The sequence below is a fragment of the Micrasema longulum genome, unplaced genomic scaffold (assembly GCF_059751315.1).
Source record: "Micrasema longulum isolate JH-2025_06_02 unplaced genomic scaffold, ASM5975131v1 h1tg000769l, whole genome shotgun sequence".
NCBI lineage: Eukaryota > Metazoa > Arthropoda > Insecta > Trichoptera > Brachycentridae > Micrasema > Micrasema longulum.
The window spans coordinates 188-18,869 of record NW_028277963.1 but is presented as its reverse complement, the minus strand read 5'-3'; the positions used below and the strand labels follow the sequence as shown (position 1 = coordinate 18,869).

At 37.6% G+C, this 18,682-nt stretch overlaps 1 protein-coding gene across 1 annotated transcript; it reads right to left on the bottom strand.

Moving 5' to 3' along the window:
• Positions 1 to 1,024: 1,024 nt before the first annotated feature.
• On the bottom strand, positions 1,025 to 18,143 carry LOC148279078 (histone-lysine N-methyltransferase SETD1-like; the record flags this gene model as incomplete). The annotated part of the gene is made up of 14 exons (XM_088230463.1): positions 1,025 to 1,766; positions 3,996 to 4,511; positions 4,827 to 5,127; positions 7,952 to 8,147; positions 8,948 to 9,086; positions 9,486 to 9,684; positions 10,671 to 11,026; positions 12,070 to 12,248; positions 13,392 to 13,512; positions 14,151 to 14,298; positions 15,314 to 15,444; positions 16,035 to 16,457; positions 16,785 to 16,924; positions 18,014 to 18,143. Coding segments are annotated over 14 exons (3,153 nt in total), but the record flags the coding sequence as incomplete, so codon positions are not given.
• Between the last annotated feature and the right edge of the window lie 539 nt (positions 18,144 to 18,682).

The window sequence follows — 18,682 nt, the reverse complement described above, 5'->3', positions numbered from 1 at the left end:
TTTGGGTAAATCATAAGAACGCAAATATTTCTTTTTTTTAAAAAAAAATAAAAATTTTTGAATTGTTATGTAATTTAAAAAAAATTGTTGGGTAACAGAACTTGGTATTATTACAACTATGTATTAGGTTTTAACATAAGTGTCAGCTTTTTTCCAAACCTAAAAATGACCATCGAAAGTAAAACACAATGGCGAAGGTTATATGCATCTACCAATTATTAATACATAGAAGCTCCCTGAGCCCTCAAAAATGATGACACTCAACTGATGCCTAATGCGTATTTAGTCGCTCTTCGACCGCCAGCCAGGTGTGACATTTAGAACCTAAACCAAAATGCTCGCTTGTGTCATGAAAGCGTGTAAAAATCTCTCGGATAAAGATTGTAAAACGAATTGGGTAACTTTTCATTGGTAAATATTTATTCACGAGTGAATTCATATTCAAATAATATTTTTTGTAAACGTCAAAGTACGCCTAGCGGCGCAATTGCGAAGCTCTTCTTACTTACAGGGATGCGCTGATAGGAATACATTTAGAAAATATAATAAATGCGAGTTAATATTATTTGGTGTTCCCAAAATACAGTGAAAATAAATAAATGGGTCGAAATTATAAAGAATTTACAGAAAGAATCTGATTGGGATCTACCAAAAACAAATTATGGGTATACCAAAAATGGGTATCCTCCAATTTTTGGTAGTATATGCATGCTCGTTGAATGCAGCCCCGGTGTAAATAAATAAACTCAGTAACTATGGGTACGTTTTTGTGTCACAAAATTAAAAAATATTTTACTCTGTAGGCGCCTATGTATTAATGTCTAGGCATTCTAAAGAAAATCTTCTGCTCTACAAGATGGAATGTCGAGTAGAGGAAAGTTGGCATTTTCGACTTCCCTTCTGTTCGCGTTCAATCAAGAGAGTAAAGTGCAAAAACTGCTCGCGACATTTGCGCAGTCAACGGTGCTATGAATTACTGACTAAATTGTTGTAATATTTTTTTTATGTCCTCTTGTTCCCTTCATTTTGAAAAAAAAACAGGCACAACTTATTATAACATCCAATAGTTTGCATATTTATATTGTCTGTCCTTAAATAAATGGCTCCCTGGGCTCGTATTCCGATGGGAAGTTAAAATTTATCTTAAATTATATCTACAAAGTAAATTTAAGTTTTCTTTATGAAAAATAGAATATGTTTACAATTTTTTTTCAGGTTACGGGCGAAGATACTTTGAATTTTCATATAAATACACATGTTTTCTTACATAAATATCAATGTTACTTTATACCGTCTCGATACGTACAAGTCAAGATAGCGTTTATAATCGAGGCCCTAATCATCTTATCTCTCTAAAATGTAAACAAAAGTATAAAAAGTGAAAATGTTGTACACAATTCACCAGACCCGAAGGACCTACTTAGGCGATAGAGCTCGTTGACCAAATTAACCTCAATAATAAATTCAAAAATCATTAACTATGGAATTTTATGAAGAAATATCTAGAACATGGATATGATTATAATGATCGCGAGGCTGTGTTCCAAGCAGAGAGACCTTGAGTGCGAATGGGGAGTGTGGTCCACAGTAGCCTAGTTGAGGAAACCCCTACACTGTGAAGCTCCACACAAGCAAGAGATCTTCTCATCTTCCAGCGGGAACTTGTAGTCATAGGTGATTTCTTCGTTGACGCCGATGGGCTGTTTCGAGTATATCACAATCTTCTTCTGCGACTCGATAGTGATTATCTTAGCGTAGCAATTTGGCTGAAAAAACACATTACAAAATTATTAATTTTTAGATTGATAGATGACAACAGAAATGGAAAATGAAAATTAGGAAAATAATTTGATTAAAAAATATATATATATATCGGGTTGCTAGTGTCGCGGACTCAAAGATCAGAGGTCGGAGGTTTGAGCCCTGCTCTTCCACACTTGATTCCAATTTCCTAATAGTGAGTTATTTACATCTTATTTATTTTACAGAAATAAACAGTCAACAATGATATAATAACATAAAAAAGAAACGGTTCAAAGACAGACCAGCGAAGTTTCTAAATAAAAATCATACATATTAAATAGGGAAATATCACGTTTTTTTTACATTTTTAAAGTAATAAAGGTCTATGAAATACTGTCCAGCAAAAAAATGTAATTTTTTGCTAATTATTAGCGGCCTAAAAAATTCTTTAAAATTTGTAATTTCAAATTCCCACAAAAACGGTGATTCCATTGGCCACGCCCTTAATACGTCACGATTCATGTTTTTAAAAATTTTTATTTATTTATTTTTAATTGTTTATTTTCCATACACATATTATTTACAATGAGATATAATTACAAAAATGCATCTTAAAATTAAGCTATAACATGAATTGGAAAAAATGCCCACAAAGACTTCAGCGTCTGAGCGTGGGCCATTCCTTTTTTAATTATTAAAAAGTTATTAGCATATATATGTGGTATGACATGAACATGAAAAAAAATAAAAGAAAAACTAAATTAACATATGCTGATATTACGAAAACATGATTTATTTGCAGAATGCATTTATTCTTAATTTTAAAGAAATGTGTCTATCTGTTCCTTCCATGCTGATCCAAGACCTCAAACCTACTTTAAAATGTACCAGTGAGTTGATGTTTTGTAGTTCCTTGTTTAGAAAATTGAAGGATCTTGGACCAACGTGTGAGGAGTGCCTCTATGTTAATTTGTTTGTGGCCATTGAAATTTGTGTAGAACAATTTCATGAATCTTGACGTCACAACAACCAAGGTCAAACACGACGCGTTTTTCTACTAACATATTTTTATTGAATTTCTTTTTTACATTTATGTATGAAAACATTTCTCTACAATATCCATATTGATTTTGAAAATGCAATTAATTATTCTAAATCCATTTCATATATTTTTATCGGTAATCATAGCAAGTAATATTTCCCTATTGTGGACAACAATAAAATATTTAACATGTTACCAAACAATATTAAAAATACTGAGTTAAATACAGCAGTGAGACGTTTGCTCAAATTATGGTTATTAGAAAAAAGTTTTTTGTATTAGTGATAGTTTTTAATTTTTCATAATGTAATATGTAATTGTTTTTCAAGTAAAATTATTGTTAATGTAGGTTAAGTGTAAATAATCGATGTAATTTATAAGAACCTGCTGACGAGTTGTATGTATGCAACTAAGCAGGACTTTAATTTAAGACTATTTTGTAAATATTTTTGAAAAATAAATAAATAAATAATAAACAGAGAGTGTGTTTGTTTATCTTACCATCATGTAATAAAAATGATTTAGATATCTCGCTGTTGGCATACCAATGCAGTGTCCTATGCACCATTAGGTTCGGAAAAAGAATTATGAGTTGTTTAAAACTTGCTAAAAATGTTACAACAGAGATGAAGAACATTTCAGAGAAGGTAATATAGAAGTCTAGGCATCTAAAGGGCTTATGACCTATCATTGGCTGGTTTAAGTGGCCAACATTCACCAGTCTGCCCATATTTGTTCTATATTCCTTCAATTCTTTCATCTGTTGAAAGATATTAACGGCTCCCCAGGGAGTTGAATCCAGTCCTTGTCTACAAAAATTTGGACAAACTCAAAATGTTGATGTTAAAAATGGCCTTAAAATTGGAATATTTTAGTAAACGAGGAAATTCAATGGCATGTTACTTTTTTTATTTGTCTATCAAACGAAGCCAAAAATATATATATGTGTCGTATTATCAATGTTATTTTTTTATGTTTTGTAATTTAATTATATGTTGGCACAACCATGAATAATTCACTAATTTGTTATAAAATAATGAAGAAGACATCACTGACTAATTTGTTTTAATATTTTTTTGATGTGTCTCTTCATGTGTATGAGAAGTAGTACGAATGTAGGGGAAATGAGGAAGAAAATCAAAGGTATGAAAAAGTAGGAAAATCCGTGGTTTGAGTTTGACTTATTGACAAATAAAACCATGGTACTAACATTACAACTGTGATTGATGAATCGGGCAAGGTTGCCACACTTTGTCGCATCGATGATATTATCCAAGTCGATCCTGAACAGGTACGAGCTGCCAATACCCGTCGCCTCGTAGTGCATCTCCCGCAGGTCGGCTACGATCGGTCGCACCATCTGCCCCACATATTCGATGACCATTTCGTCAGCCGCGATAGGCTCCATGGCGAACAGGCCCCAGTCGTGGATGCCCGACTTGGCGAACTTGAGCTGCTTCTTCCGGAACTTGAGCTGGTTGAACTTCAGCAGGTCCGAGTCGGTGTCCGTACCGAAGGCCGTGAGGAGGCGGCGCTGGTTGGAACGCGCTTCCCTGGACAGGCCCTGCATCTTGGCCGAGAGCAACTTGACGTTCTCCGTGGGTTGAGGATTGGACGGATTCTCCACGAGGGCGATGCTTCTCGCGTGGTGGTATTTGTACTTGGCCTTGATCTTGGAGTCCATTTTGTAGAAGCCTTCCGTCCTCGCGGAGCCCGTGTTGTGCACCTGGAAAATTGAAGACGTTAGCCCATCCCGAGAAGAACATAACTTAACACGGAGGAAAGACTAAAGTTTCTAAAACAATTTACCCTGAAGATGGCTCCTGCGATGGTAGCCGAAACGTCGGAACGAATCCAACATACACGGGACCACCCAAAAAAGATACATTTTGATAACAGTGATTGTGAAAACTTACGCATCTATGTGTCCATTGTATTTCAATATTTTTTGCTTTTAGATTTATGAAACTTTTATGTAAATATTTTAGATTATGATTTAGAAAAAGAGTGTTAATAACGTTTGAATTATATCGGTACTAACTTGTAGTTCTTCCACCTGGTACGCGTGCTTCCTGGATTTCTTCTTGGGCGGGCTGTAGTGGACGTCGGTCGGGCAGTGGTCCACCCAGTGGGTGTCGTTGAGCCAGTAGCCCTCGCTGTCCTCGGAGAGCAGGATCTCGTAGGACTTCTTCAGCAGCAGGATGTCCTCCGCGTCGATGCCCTTAGTGAGGAACTCGTACATGACCTGCATCTCGGCCATCACGTCGCGAGCCTTGAACACGACCTTGTCCAGAGAGTCGGTGGGTTTCTCCGCAGGAATGATGTACTTCTCTTCGTGAAGTCTAGTAAAAGAAATGAGAAGAGAACAGTCATATTATGTTCTGTCAAAAACAGTACAAATCTGGGCTGAAATAGATTTTTATTCTGGCAACACAATGAGGTATAAATATTTTTAATAACATAATACATTCATTTATTGAGTACAGAGACACAGTTTATAGTTACACGATCAGGAACGACCCGTGCCTGTTAACTTGCCCCGACTTACTAGAAAATCCATGTTGAGTTAGGGCACATTGGAAGTGCATAGTTAATGGCATCATAATTTATTTATTTATTTATTACGGTATCCGGTGTGCCGCGGAAAAAAGTCAAGGTTTTGTGAAGATAATAATAGAAAAATGGAAGGCATAATTCTAATATTTTAACGTCTTCGGACAAAATTGAAAGCTTTCGCGCTAAGTTGGTGTTATGGATCAGCCACGGTCAATGGTAGTAATGAAATGTTTCCAAATCTCATGGCTGCCGATTCAGAAAAGAAGTGCAGGCTTTGGTTGTGAAACACTTGGAGCTACTTAGCAGAAAAAATTAAGTGTTATTTTCCTGTGTGACCTACAACCTATGGACTGGGTACGAAATCCATTCTCAGATAACATTTCCCTTGGACACTTACCGATAAACGTAAGGGACGAGTTCAGGAGTTAAAAACTAATCGGACATTAAAACTTCAATTTTCCAAAGTAGAGCAAGCACATTTTTGGCTGCATATAAAAAATGAGTATCCACTGCTTACAAAGCGTGCTGTTGCAATTCTATTACCATTTGCCACAACCAATTTATGCGAATTGGGATTTTCAACTCTCACTACTATTTTTTTATATATTTTATTATTTTATTTTATTTTAATATTTTTTATTTATTTTTTATTTGTTTATTTTTCCATACATATATTATTTACGTAGAAATATAATTACAAAAATACACTTTAGAAAAATACATCTTAAAATTAAGCTATAACATGAATTGGAAAAAATGCCCACAAAGACCACAGCATCTGAGCGTGGGCCATTCCTTTTTTAATTATTAAAAAGTTTATCATCATCAGTGGGCGCTACAGCCCGTTGTGGGCCCTGGCCTCCTGCATAATCTGTCTCCATTCGTCCCTGCACCCCGCGGCTCTTCTCCAGTTAGTCAGGCCAATCGCTCTAATGTCACTTTCCACATTATCCAGCCACCTTAATTTTGGTATGCCTCTGCTTCGTCTGCCTTCCGGAGTGGTATAAATAATAATTTTTGGGGTGCGGTTATCATTCATTCTGTGCACATGGCTCAACCATTGTAATCTTCTTATTTTGATGAATTGTGCAATGTTGGGTTCGCCATACAGTGCCTCTAATTCATGATTAAACTGTCTCCTCCACACTCCGTTTTGGTTGACAGCAAAAAGTTTATAGCACATATATTATTTTCATACTTACGCACCCATACAAACGCACCCTCTCCCTCTTTCATTCCCACACGCACATGTATCCTCTCCCTCATTCATTCACGCATACACACATTCACATACACATGAATACAAACGTCACACAAATAAAATTACTAAACTTCTTTTCTTATATATTATGTGTCATTATATTTACAGTGGATTTTTTTAATTGGCTTTAGTATTGTTAAGATTTTTCTAATTATTTTGTTTATGTAATAGCTGTAAAAATCCCAAATAAAATGAAATAAATAAATAAATAAATATATATGGTATGACATGACCATGAAAAGAAAAGAAAAGAAAAGAAAAGAAAAGAAAAAGAAAAGAGAATGCCTGAGGACAATCAATGAAGAGATGAGAGCTGATTTTGTAGGTGTACCTTTAACAGAAATAGTTTGCGGAACACTGTCCTATAGAATTGCCAAGAAAGGGGTTAATAAAACGCAGCACTAAATTAAGGGTTTTAATAAATAATTAACAATTGGTGGGTAATTGCTTTCCATGCCTTAATTTTTGATTAGACATGACAAAGTTCTTGTTTGTGATAAGAAAATGCTTTAATTACACAACAACTATTTAAAACAAGCCGGGTATATCTTTAAATTTGTGAATACGATCCCCTCTTATACCGGGTTCTGCAGGTAGGTTCGTGTAGAGCTACCTTTTGCCAGTCAGTATGCTAAGTGTCATCGCTAGCGAAGGTTCCGTTTGGCTGGTGTGAATTTTTTTGTTTTAATCGATGACCAAGATCTGGACACCCTTTGTCAGCCCGGGAACTGACAAAATTGTAAATTGTGAAACCGATAAAAAGCATTCAGACGGTTTGTGAACCAGCTGACTAAAATGGAATGGACAAATAGTTTTGGCAATATATTCCAGTCTGAAACTGCTCTGCTGGAAAGTTTTTTTTGAGATAAGATCTATTTGTTTACTTCTAGTACCAATCGAGAAATAACAGAATGCAAAGCGTCTTTTAAAATTAATAGAAAAAAATATTGTTACGAATAAACATACAAATAACATAACCAAACTATTTTATTTGCAAAACCATCATTAAAATATAAGACGATAGAGCTTCCAGTTATAACCCACTAAATTGGCATTGGAATTCAATTGAAATATCTCGTCAGTCATAGTAATAAATTAGTATCTCATAAGTTTCTATCAAGTCCCCTCTCTTCCGCCGTTCTTCCGATGATGTAAGTCCTGGTGCTTTTAATCTGCAGCGCACATCTTTGGACATTATCCAGTAGCTCGATGTCTCGAGTAAAGAAGGAACTCCATACTTGGTATTCGTACCCCAGTAGAAGTCTTACAGAGGCCTTGTATATTTTGAGGAATATCTCTGGAAGAAAATTTCGTGCGAGTGGCAGTGTAGATAATAATGCGTTAGTTACTTGTTCTGTATCTGAAGCAGCGCCTTGCCGGCCCGCTCCCTCTTCTTGTCCTCGCGGCGGCGGCGGCTGTCATCGGCGCGGCGGCGCCGGTGCAGCGCCGCCTCAGCGCTGATGGTGTCGCGCGCCTGCGCCACAGACGCCTGCACGTCCGCCGTCGCCTCCGGGGGCGTCCCACCGCCCTGCACCGACGTGTACCCTGGACAAGATGAAAAAGTTCAGTGTTTTGTATATAACCACAAAAAATACCATTACACAAAAAAAACAGTATTCTAAAAACAGGTTTTTATTTATTTTCGCATGTTATTATGACACCACTATGATTTTTTATTTTCATTCTGTGTCTAGGAGGATGAATAACATAGTTCTGTGAGTGAAATAGAACCAGAACTCTGGACGAATGTTTAAAAAGCCGTTTACACCTATACAATATTGTTTTGTCCCAGGATTCGACCATTGTCACGGAGATAGACGGGCAGAGTATCTCCATGGAACAATAATTAACCCCCCATCGCGCGTGGTCGCATTGTAGTGATTTGCTCGACGCGTGCATGTCGCTGCCATGCGTTTTTTCTTCCAAAATTGGCAGCAGAAAAAAAACCCTTTCATTATTTAGTTTGTCCTTTAACAATTGCAATGCATCTTGTTATAAAATAAACAACATTTTTCGTCGCTCGTAATAAATGTATTCATTTTCGCAGTGCTCCGATGTGAACTGTGGCCGAATTTTCGTATTGTCCCGTGCGGTCGAGCTGGGAAAATACAATATTCTCCTATCTATTGCATTGTCCATGAACGATACTTTAGACACGATGGCTACTCTTGAGTAAAAATCTTGAAAAACAAAATCGAGTGAGGATAAGTCGGCCTCGTAGTGTAGAAGCAACTTTGGACACGTGTTGTGTCGTTCGCATTCTTTGCCAACTGTTTGGATCAAATTGCGACGTCCTGATGATAATGAAATTTAATGTTGAGATTAGAGTCACGTTTGACGCTTACCGTGGTCATGATGGAGATGGTTAGCTGTAGGTGATGCGGAGGAAGGCGGGGGGAGGCAGTAAGGGTGGTCCAAGGCCACTTGGGAAGCTTGCGACGCCGGACTGGACCCACCTTCCGAGGACTGACTGTTGCCACATACCTGGAGTCAGACATAAAAAAATATTTATTGTGTATGCAGATAATTGGTAGAGTTCCATATTAAAATTTGGTAATGTATCTATACTTTTATTGGATTTAATTCTACTTTTATTTTTTTAAATTATGTGTCGATTGGTGTGCTGATACAGTGCCCTATGCACCATTAGGTGCGGAAGGGGAATGATGAAATGATGAAACCCACATTTTCTTTGTTTTCTGTCAGTTATGTTTTGCCGTTCAGATCAGTGTTTTAATCATTTTGTAATTTTAATGTTTCGGTGGTGATTAAAAAAATCACAAAACTTTGAAAATCATAGTGATAATATGATACATAAAAATACGTATATTTTTATTGTTTTGGCACAGTAAACTTTCATTTTCCATTGCAGAGTAAATTTACCTCCTTAACACCGTTGAGATCTGGCAGCACCGGCACACTGGAGCTGTCGGAGTTCTGCGGGAGCCGGTGGTCTACAGACTTATGCTTCTTCCTCCGCACGTCCAGGGTCTCTTCTTCGGAGGACACCGCCCGCTCTACTATATGCGCGGGTGGCTTCGTCTCACTGGGCGCTTCGCTTTTCAAGGATGGAAGGGTTTCACTAAAAAAATGGTTTGGAAATTAACACACATTATGTGCAAAGAAAGATTGAATAGGGCAGGGATAGGTAACCTTTTTATCTCAGCTTGTCAACATTATGTTAGAACCTGCCTTGACTTAGGTGCTGCGTCACATCTAGGAATATTAATCATTTTTGCAGCCCAAGTAAATGAAAGAGAAACGAAGTATGAGGGCTGTCCTAAAAGTACCCGACCTGATGTATAGATTGGGGTTGTTGTTTAAAAAAAACTGTGGTGGAAAATATTAACATTAAAAAGAATAAGTTTGAACACACTCAATTGTTTAGTATTTATTTGGCAGCCATCAATAGTGAACGCTCTCGATGAATTCGTAAACATGCAAAAAATTTCATACTTTCATTTGAAAGGTTTCGGTCCAACCATTATCAAAGCTAAGCTAGATTCTACTCTAAGGGAGTCTGCTCCTTCGTTCATAACATAAAAATATTGGTGAACAGATTTTAAACGAGGCCATACGAGCTGCCAAGACCAACAACGCAGTGGTCGACTAAATGAGATGACCGTAGACTGAAAGGGCCGGAGCTAGCAGACATGGTAAGCATTTTAAAAATTGTTGTACATCACACAGTATTCAATGAAAATTTGGACATGAGAAGGCTGTGCGCGAGTTTTTTTTTTTTAAAGAACAGCGTTTCAAAATGGCAAAATCATATGATTTTCTTACTTTTTATCAAACTTCAGCCTTAACAGTATCACAGGTGTGGGATGGGTGCGCGATCTTTGTTAAAATATATGTGGAAAAATAGGACGTGTTCTAATTTTTCTGAATTTGAACACAGATTTTACCCGATTTGTGTATTACACGACAAAATATTAATTGGGTCAAATCTTGCACAAGATCTTGTACCATTTTCTGACCTATATAACACAAGCTTACGATGATGAGATACATTGATATCAAGAATGTATATAATTTGAAACAAAATATGTAAGAATTGAAAGTTACCTAATAGGGGAATCACTGGTAGACAGTTTGATGAGAGCTTTGATAGCCGAGTATTCTTCTTTGGGTTTATCTATTCCCTTCAGAACCTCGTTCTGGAGACTCGTCACCGATTTCTCGCTTTCCTCCGTCTTTCTTTCATTCTCTTTCTTCCTTCCGTCCTTTCTTCTCGCCTTCTTGCCCGCGCTGCTTTCGCTGGGGGCGCTCGGCACATCCGGCTCCTTGGGTTGGCTGATGGCCGCCTTCTTTCTCTCTTCCTCTTGCGCCCGAGCCTCATCCTCCTTTCTCTTCCTCTCCTGCTCCTCCTGGAATTCTTTTTCTATTTGTTCCATATACTCCGTGTTTCTTCTTCGTTTTTCCTGGAGAAAGAACACATAATTTAAAAAAAATTATTATTGGAATTGCACAATAAATAAGTACATATCGACGGTGAAAAGGAAAAAGTTCTCAAAAATCTCATACTCATTATTTGATTATGTAGGAATCACGCTAAAATAACAAGTAGTATATATGGATTTCTTTTATTAATTAAAAAAAAAACTTGTTGTGTAGGAACTTTTGCGTGTCGCTATAACTGTCGATATAAAAGCGCTAAACTTTGTAGTAAAACTTGCCAAAATTAATTTGTAATCTTCTAATCTGTACCTATGCAATTCATCCTTGTATTTGTGTGCAATTTATTCATATATTTTTTTAAAAAGGAATGACTCGCTAAGCCTCTATTCTAGAGGCTCGTCAGCAGGTGGGAAAGAGAGGATATGGAAGGGAGCTATGAAAAATACACCACAACACCCAGATCAATTGAGAAAAAACCTTTTTTGCAACACAGGCGGGAATCGAACCCGCGACGCCAGTTTCACAGTTAGCCATTTGACCAACTGCGCCTGTCTAATCTGATAAGTAGGCAATTTATTTTAGTAAATACTCGTAAAACACTATTCTCACTCCTCCCGTTTAAAAGTAAATATGTTTGCATTTTCTTTAAAGCCTTTCTTTATTCACCTTTTAGTAGATGGTGTGCCACACTGAAATAAATCATGAAATTGAGAATTTTCAAAATAGCGCCTAAATTTTTAACTCAAATATGAGCTTCTTGAAATCGTAAGTACCAATTATTTTAAATTTTTTTCATGAGTTTCTTTTGTTGATAAATTGCTTTACAAATACACAAGTTAATTGTGTTGAAAAATAAAACTGTAAAGCTGTAAAAAAATCGCAAAAGTTTGTTTGACTGCAGGGTCACGTTCGTCTTTTCCACTGCTAAATTATTTATAGGACTTTGAAGATTTTTTTCATTTATTCAAATACAACATTTATAAGTACAGTTTTTTATATGATTTAAAAATAAACCAAGAACTTTAAATTTATATTTGTGGATATCGACAAGTCCTTCAAGCCTTACCTGATACTCTCTCTCCTCCTCGGAGTCGGAATATATCCTATCCATGGGCAGCGGTGGTTTCTCCACGGCGGCAACGGCGGCGGTGGAAGGGGCGGCCACCTTCGGGTCTTCCTCTTCCTCGGGGGACAGGATGGGGGACCCCAGTCGCTCTAGGATGGGAGGGGGTGTTTGAGATTTACCTGAAAATATTGAATTGAGAGGAATAAACAGACTTGAAAAAAATTGCCCAAACATATTATTTACTTACCCTTGTACATTTTTAGTATTTATTTTTTTTATTAAAAATAATGTGAGAAACATTTTACATTATTTTCAAACATGCCCTAATAGGTTTCTGGCTCTCCTGGAAATTATGCTTTTTTATGTAGCGACTATTTTATTGGATGTGCGATAAACAAACCATCACGCCATTTCCCATGGGGTTAGGCAGAGAGGATAAAATACCATATCACTCTACCTCTATATTCATACATCTTCTCATGCACGCGCACCGATTATTCTGACTTTTGACGTGCCCATCTTCAAGTTTTTCTTGAATTTGGCCACTCTAATTTTTTAGCCTCCTCTTTTACAGTAATAGCTGCTCGATTGTGGAATAATCTACCCACAAATGTAAGAGATACTTTATTATGATAGAAATGTCACTATCTAAATATTTGAGTTTTTCTTTTCTCTTTCTTCCTTCCTATCCCCTCTCCTCTCTTCATAGAATAGTGTAGATGTTTAGTTTATTTTTATTGGAAATTTTGGATGAAATGATAAGATTCTGTATTTAAGACCTAGACTGCGTCCATATACCTGGTACTTATTTTCTCAAGATTAACAGTTTGGGTGGGTAGTAATAAATTGTCAAAAGGCAATATGCCCGCCCTTATATGTATATAAAATGTATATGCATATAAAGTGTTAGATAAATAAATAAATGCCCTATATATATCTCGGTCTTCCTCATTTTCAGAATCCATCAACAATCATATTGCAAATTTTTTAAAGCCGTTTTTCTGCTGTCCATTCGCTCTACATGTCCAAAACAAGACACCGCATATTTGACTTCGTCGATATAATGTTTTACATTTTTTTTTTTTTTTGCACCACAACAGGCCAGGAGGCCTAATTACAGTGGTGAATTACATCAGAGCACCCAGGCTTGAGAAAAATTACATTTTCATTTTTATGTTCTCACCGGGAATCGAACCCGGAACCTTCCGTGCGTGAGTCAAGCGTCTTGACCACTACACCACGGAGGCCGCCAAATGTTTCAGCCTCACACAATGCACGAATCTCGACACTTGTACACATATTATATCGTGAATACAACTCACTAAGGGGTTTTCTTCTCTCTGGAGGAGCATCAGAATCACTATCAGAAGTTGAGGAGTAAACTTTTCGGGCAGCTTCTCTTCTCTCCTTTGTGGACTTGGTTGGCCTTGGGGGTAATTTCAGCTGTAAAACAAAGTACCATAATCAGTTATACGCTGTTAACCCTTAGAAGTCCTATAGAGGGAGCCACCCGCCCAAAATAAAAATAGCTACAGCTCCTACGGCGGAAGCCACGCCCGCCCAAATAATTTGTCATGTAAAAACTGCAGTACCTTTCTTATTTTTGACATGAAATAAAAACCTTTATCATAAACAAAGAAAAAATTCTCAATAAAATAGATTTTTAAATCAAAAGAATAAAATGAATGATCAATAAAAACGGTTGACACTTTCAAACTTTTTAACTTGTAGGTTTATTTTACTAAACCTATAGCCATCGGGTTCTAGGATTAGCAAATGAAAGCTAATACTTATTGTTATTTTATAAATGTATTGCATAAACAAGTATTCATATTTAATCCCAGGAAATATATATAGAACTAGTGAATTAGAAAATTAATACGGAGCCTCTTCTGGTTAGGATGGCCTCCATCTAACATGGATCAGCCTCTTCTAAGATGGAGATTGAAATACCGGATGAAATCTTACAAAAATTGACCTTATCAATACGTGTAGTAGACAACGGGGCCTGCATTTAATAGATAAATAATAATATAGATGCCACGCGTGTCCGTTTAGAATGATTGAGCAGTTATTCTCACCTTATCTTCCTCGTCACTGTCTGTGTCGGAGTAGATAGCTGTCGGTATCCTCGGGCGTTGTGCCTCCCGGTTACTCTTGGTCAGTGACACATCGGAGCCGCTGGAGGAACTGCTCTCGCTCGAACTCTCCGAGGAAGAACGGGATGTCCTGCGTATTACAAAATGAACAATTAGGCAAAATAATAAATTTTACTAAATTAATAATACTGCAGAACAATTATGTCAAACTTGCGGCTCTTGATGATTATTTGTGCGACTTGACCAGCGAATATAAGGTAAAAATCCACAACTGTTAGTGGCGTGGCTCGTCAAATTCTCATAATAAGTTTTCTTTGTTCGTGTTATCTTTATTTCATATTACTGTCGGTGTCCTAACTTAAATTAATAAATACGCATGCATAATCCGTGAGGGACGGAAGAGATCTAGTTGCTTGATGTATGTATATATAATGTAGCAGCGAACATCGAGAGACACAAACGGATCCATGACCCTAGACACCCCTTTTAGGACCATCGAATGGCTCCTCCGAGACTGGGATCAAGAAGGAGTTTCCTCAAAGTCACAAATGACTTGTAGAGAGCAACTCTGGATAATGCCATCTAAAAGCACAAACACCACCAACAGATTAGACTTCCCTACGTGGAAGTTCTCAGCAGACTAAGGGTAGGGGTGACTAGGTGCAATTACAATCAACAGAGTAAGGTTTTCTGGAGGGAGATGACACGAGCTGCGATCGTGGAGAGGTGCAGGATGATCCTCATCTGTTGCAGTGTCCACAAATGCAGCTTTGTGAAGAGGATAATTTGAGGATGGCCACGGACAAGGCTATATCTTTCTCTGCATATTGGAGTGGCAAGGTCTGAAGTCCGGACCCGATGAGTAAGTAAGCTTGATTGGGTGTGAGAAAATAATAAAATATTCCTTCCATAGCAAGTGTGCAAACTCAAAAGCTGAGAGTGGGGAAAAAAAATTATGTTTAAGTTTATACGGGCTACAAAAAGAGAAAAGATAAAATTCACCATTTTCATAGAAACATAAATTTATTTCGAAAAGTACTAAATAAAATAAAAAAAATATCACTAAAACATAATGCAACTTTACCATGTTGCGTACGACCTGTCTGAAATAAACTTATAGCCGTGAAATTCTTCGTCAGACTTACCTCGAAGAGCTGCTCTTGCTGGAAGATCTTCTTCTAGCGGTGGTGAGGTAGGACCCTCCAGTTCGGTGAGGGCTAGCAAAGGAAAGCCGAGTGGTCTCCTTCTCAGTATCAGAGTTCTGGACTATTTCTTCCTGTTAAAAAAATACAGAATCTTTAAACTACATCAGAAAAATGGATTTAAAAAGTAAAAAGAAAAGAAAAACTTCCTTTAACATAATTTTTTCAACGAATATTACGAGTATGTCGAATAAACGTTTGTCCACAAAGGCTGGACTTCACTCCGTAAGGAGTTATCAAGATTGACATATTATATAATGGAACATAGGGAGAACATTTTTGAAAAGGGAATTTGTTTGTCGGCTGGTTTGATATTATTTTATTTTTTTAAAACTTGAAATGACCCTATCGTTTTTTATGATTTTGTCAATAGTAGAAGTAGCCAGTGTAAAACTTGACAAGGCCACTCACGTACGCCACGTTTTGGAATATGCCTTTGAAAACCAGAACTGGGAAGAGAAAGGTATTAAGGCGGACGGAACCAAATCAACTAATTTAAAGATAGAAATGCATGGAGAAATACAAGGGAGGCTTATATCCAGTAGTGGATGGAAATGTCTGCATGATGATGAGAAAAAGCTTCCAGAGTGGGATTTAAAACATTAAGACTCATATATGATACGCAGACAAGGAACCTGTAAAAACAATAAAAATCTGTAATCACCTGGTCACTGAGTCTCTTATTTGAAGAATCCTCGTCCATTATCACCGGAGAGGGGATCATTCGTTTCCTCCGGAAGCTCGGCATTTTAGGGATGGTGGCCCTCAAGCCGAGCCCGACTGCCATCCCGTACCCGCCAAGATCCAGCTCCCGGCTCGAGTCCAGGATGGCCTTGAAGGAGTCTATCTTCTCCTCCTTCTTGTTGGAGATGTCCTGCAGCGGGGTAGCCGCATCCCGCTTCTCGTTTTTGACGGACTTGTCTTCGGGCTTCCCGCACACTTGATCGTCCCACCACTTCTCGAAGTGCTTGAAGGCGGTGGTTTCGATCATCTTCTTGTTGAAGTCCTTCTTGAGGATCTGTTTCAGTTCTTCAGTTACTCGCAAAACTACTTCCTTGATTGTTAGATAGTAAGGATCCTCGCGGTGCTGCAAATAAAATAATACAGAATAAACCACCTCTTATCTAATAGCCTGAACTTGAAGGACGTGGACTTGGAGGAGATTTAGCAATAGATTTAATAGCATCTGGCTCTTTACAGACCTAGGCTTTGAGGGCGAGAATCAACTTACGAGGATCCATCACAATAGATCTACACAGGTAACAACAGAGCTTGTTTAGTACTGAGCCTCATCCTTAGGAGAATAGAATGTACGTTCATGTGATTACAAGTTAATCTTCCATTACAATCTCTTTTCTTTTTTCAAACACAACATTATTTTACAAGTCGATTTCAATCAAAGAAAGATTCTTACAACAGGTGCATAGGGCATGTGGCCTCCGTAGTGCGGGACTGTGGTGGGAAGGGCGTACGGCCGCGGGTGGTCGCTCATGGGAGGCGGGTACAGTGCTCCGGCCGAGTACATGTGTCCTGCATACCCAGCTGGGTAGCCCGCTACAAGGAAAAAAGTAAAATAGATATTGTTATTCAATGTTTACAAGATGTTAGTCCCCAAAATAAATTTACTGAATCAAAATATCAACACTATAGTCGCTCACATAACAGGAGTCGTTTTTGCATTTGCAATTTTTGGATAGGGGACTGCAAAGATACATCAATTGCAGCATATCTCGATCATTAATTTGTTACATGGAGGTAGGGAGGGTGATCAGCTTATGCTGCCAGTCTAGGGACTATGAAACATAGCGGTTTAAAAACACCTTGAATAAATATTTTGAGTTAACCTTTTAGGGAATCCAACCCGAGACCTTATGCTTGGTGGGCAAACAAGCTAATCCTCACACCAAGAGATGGACATTGTAATGATTAGTTGATTAAGATTTATAAGGACTTAATAGATACTTTATTTCAAATTTAATAGATGCAGTAAAACCTCGTTTTTACGTTCCTCAATTTTACGTTTTCCGGCCGAAATATTTAGGTTCCATTTTTTAAATACATTCTCATTCAAATATTTCCCCAATTGATGTTTATTACGTTTTTCAAAACCCGGTATAACGTTGACAATTTTTCAAAACTCATTCGATCTGTCAAATGGCGCCGAGCCGCGTGCCGCCGCATTTGCTTAAAATGGTAAATAAAATTAAGGTAAAAAAAAAAATTGTAAATTGCTGCCTCAAACTAAATTCAAAGTAGATGCAAGGTAATTGACCATTTTGTTTAAGTGTCTATTTTAACATTTTAGTAAATTGTGACATGCACCGTAAATTGTGACATTTGTTTCACCAAAAACAGGCAAGGAGGCCAACTACAGTGGTAATTACGGCACAGAACATCCAAGCTTGAGATAAACAACATTTTGAATATTGGGTTCTCACTGGAAACCGAACTCAGAACATTCCGTACATCATGTTGTGTCCCACTATATACCGCATTCTACTTCATATTGTGCCCATTATATAATGTGTTCCACTACATGTATATTTTGTCCCAGTTTATACCGTGTTCCACTACATATTGTGTCCCACTATGCATACCGGTTTCCCTAAATCATGGAAAGTATCAACAGGATCTGCTTCATACCTTGCGGGGGCCAAACTGGGTAGGGGGCAGTGACTGCGCCCAGAGGCTGATAGTGAGGTCCGGCGGGGTGGGGAGGACGCACTGGGAAACCAGGGGGCGGTGCCGCCCGTGAAGGGGACAGCCTGTTCCTCTATTTTGGCCTCGTAGACGACAAGGATGACAGAGACATCTGCAATATTATGGATTTTATTAATACACAAAACAACTGGGTACCTTTTACCCTACAATGTAAATTGCATATTGACGGTAAAAAAGCGAGTGATGAGACACACCCCAGTATTGGAACATTATTTTATATTTGTATATAACCACTTACCGACTTTTCTACGTCTACCGGTTTCGAGATGTAGTTTGTCCTAATCAGTGCATGTGCTTATTAAAATGCATGTTGTGTTGTTTTATATTTTTGTGCAACAACTATGGTGAAGGTGTATAGTGGGTTTTGCATGTTGGTTTAATTGGTATCCTGACGAAGAGACAGGTATGTCTCGAAAATTAATGCCATTCTTAAATATGATGATTATAATATCAATAAAGACAATAAATTTATAACATTTAATGCATTAACTTTGTCGTCAAGTATTTTTCTGAATGTTATTAAATATTTGTATATAACCACTTACTGACTTTTCTATGTCTACCGGTTTCGAGACGTACTCGTCTCTTCAT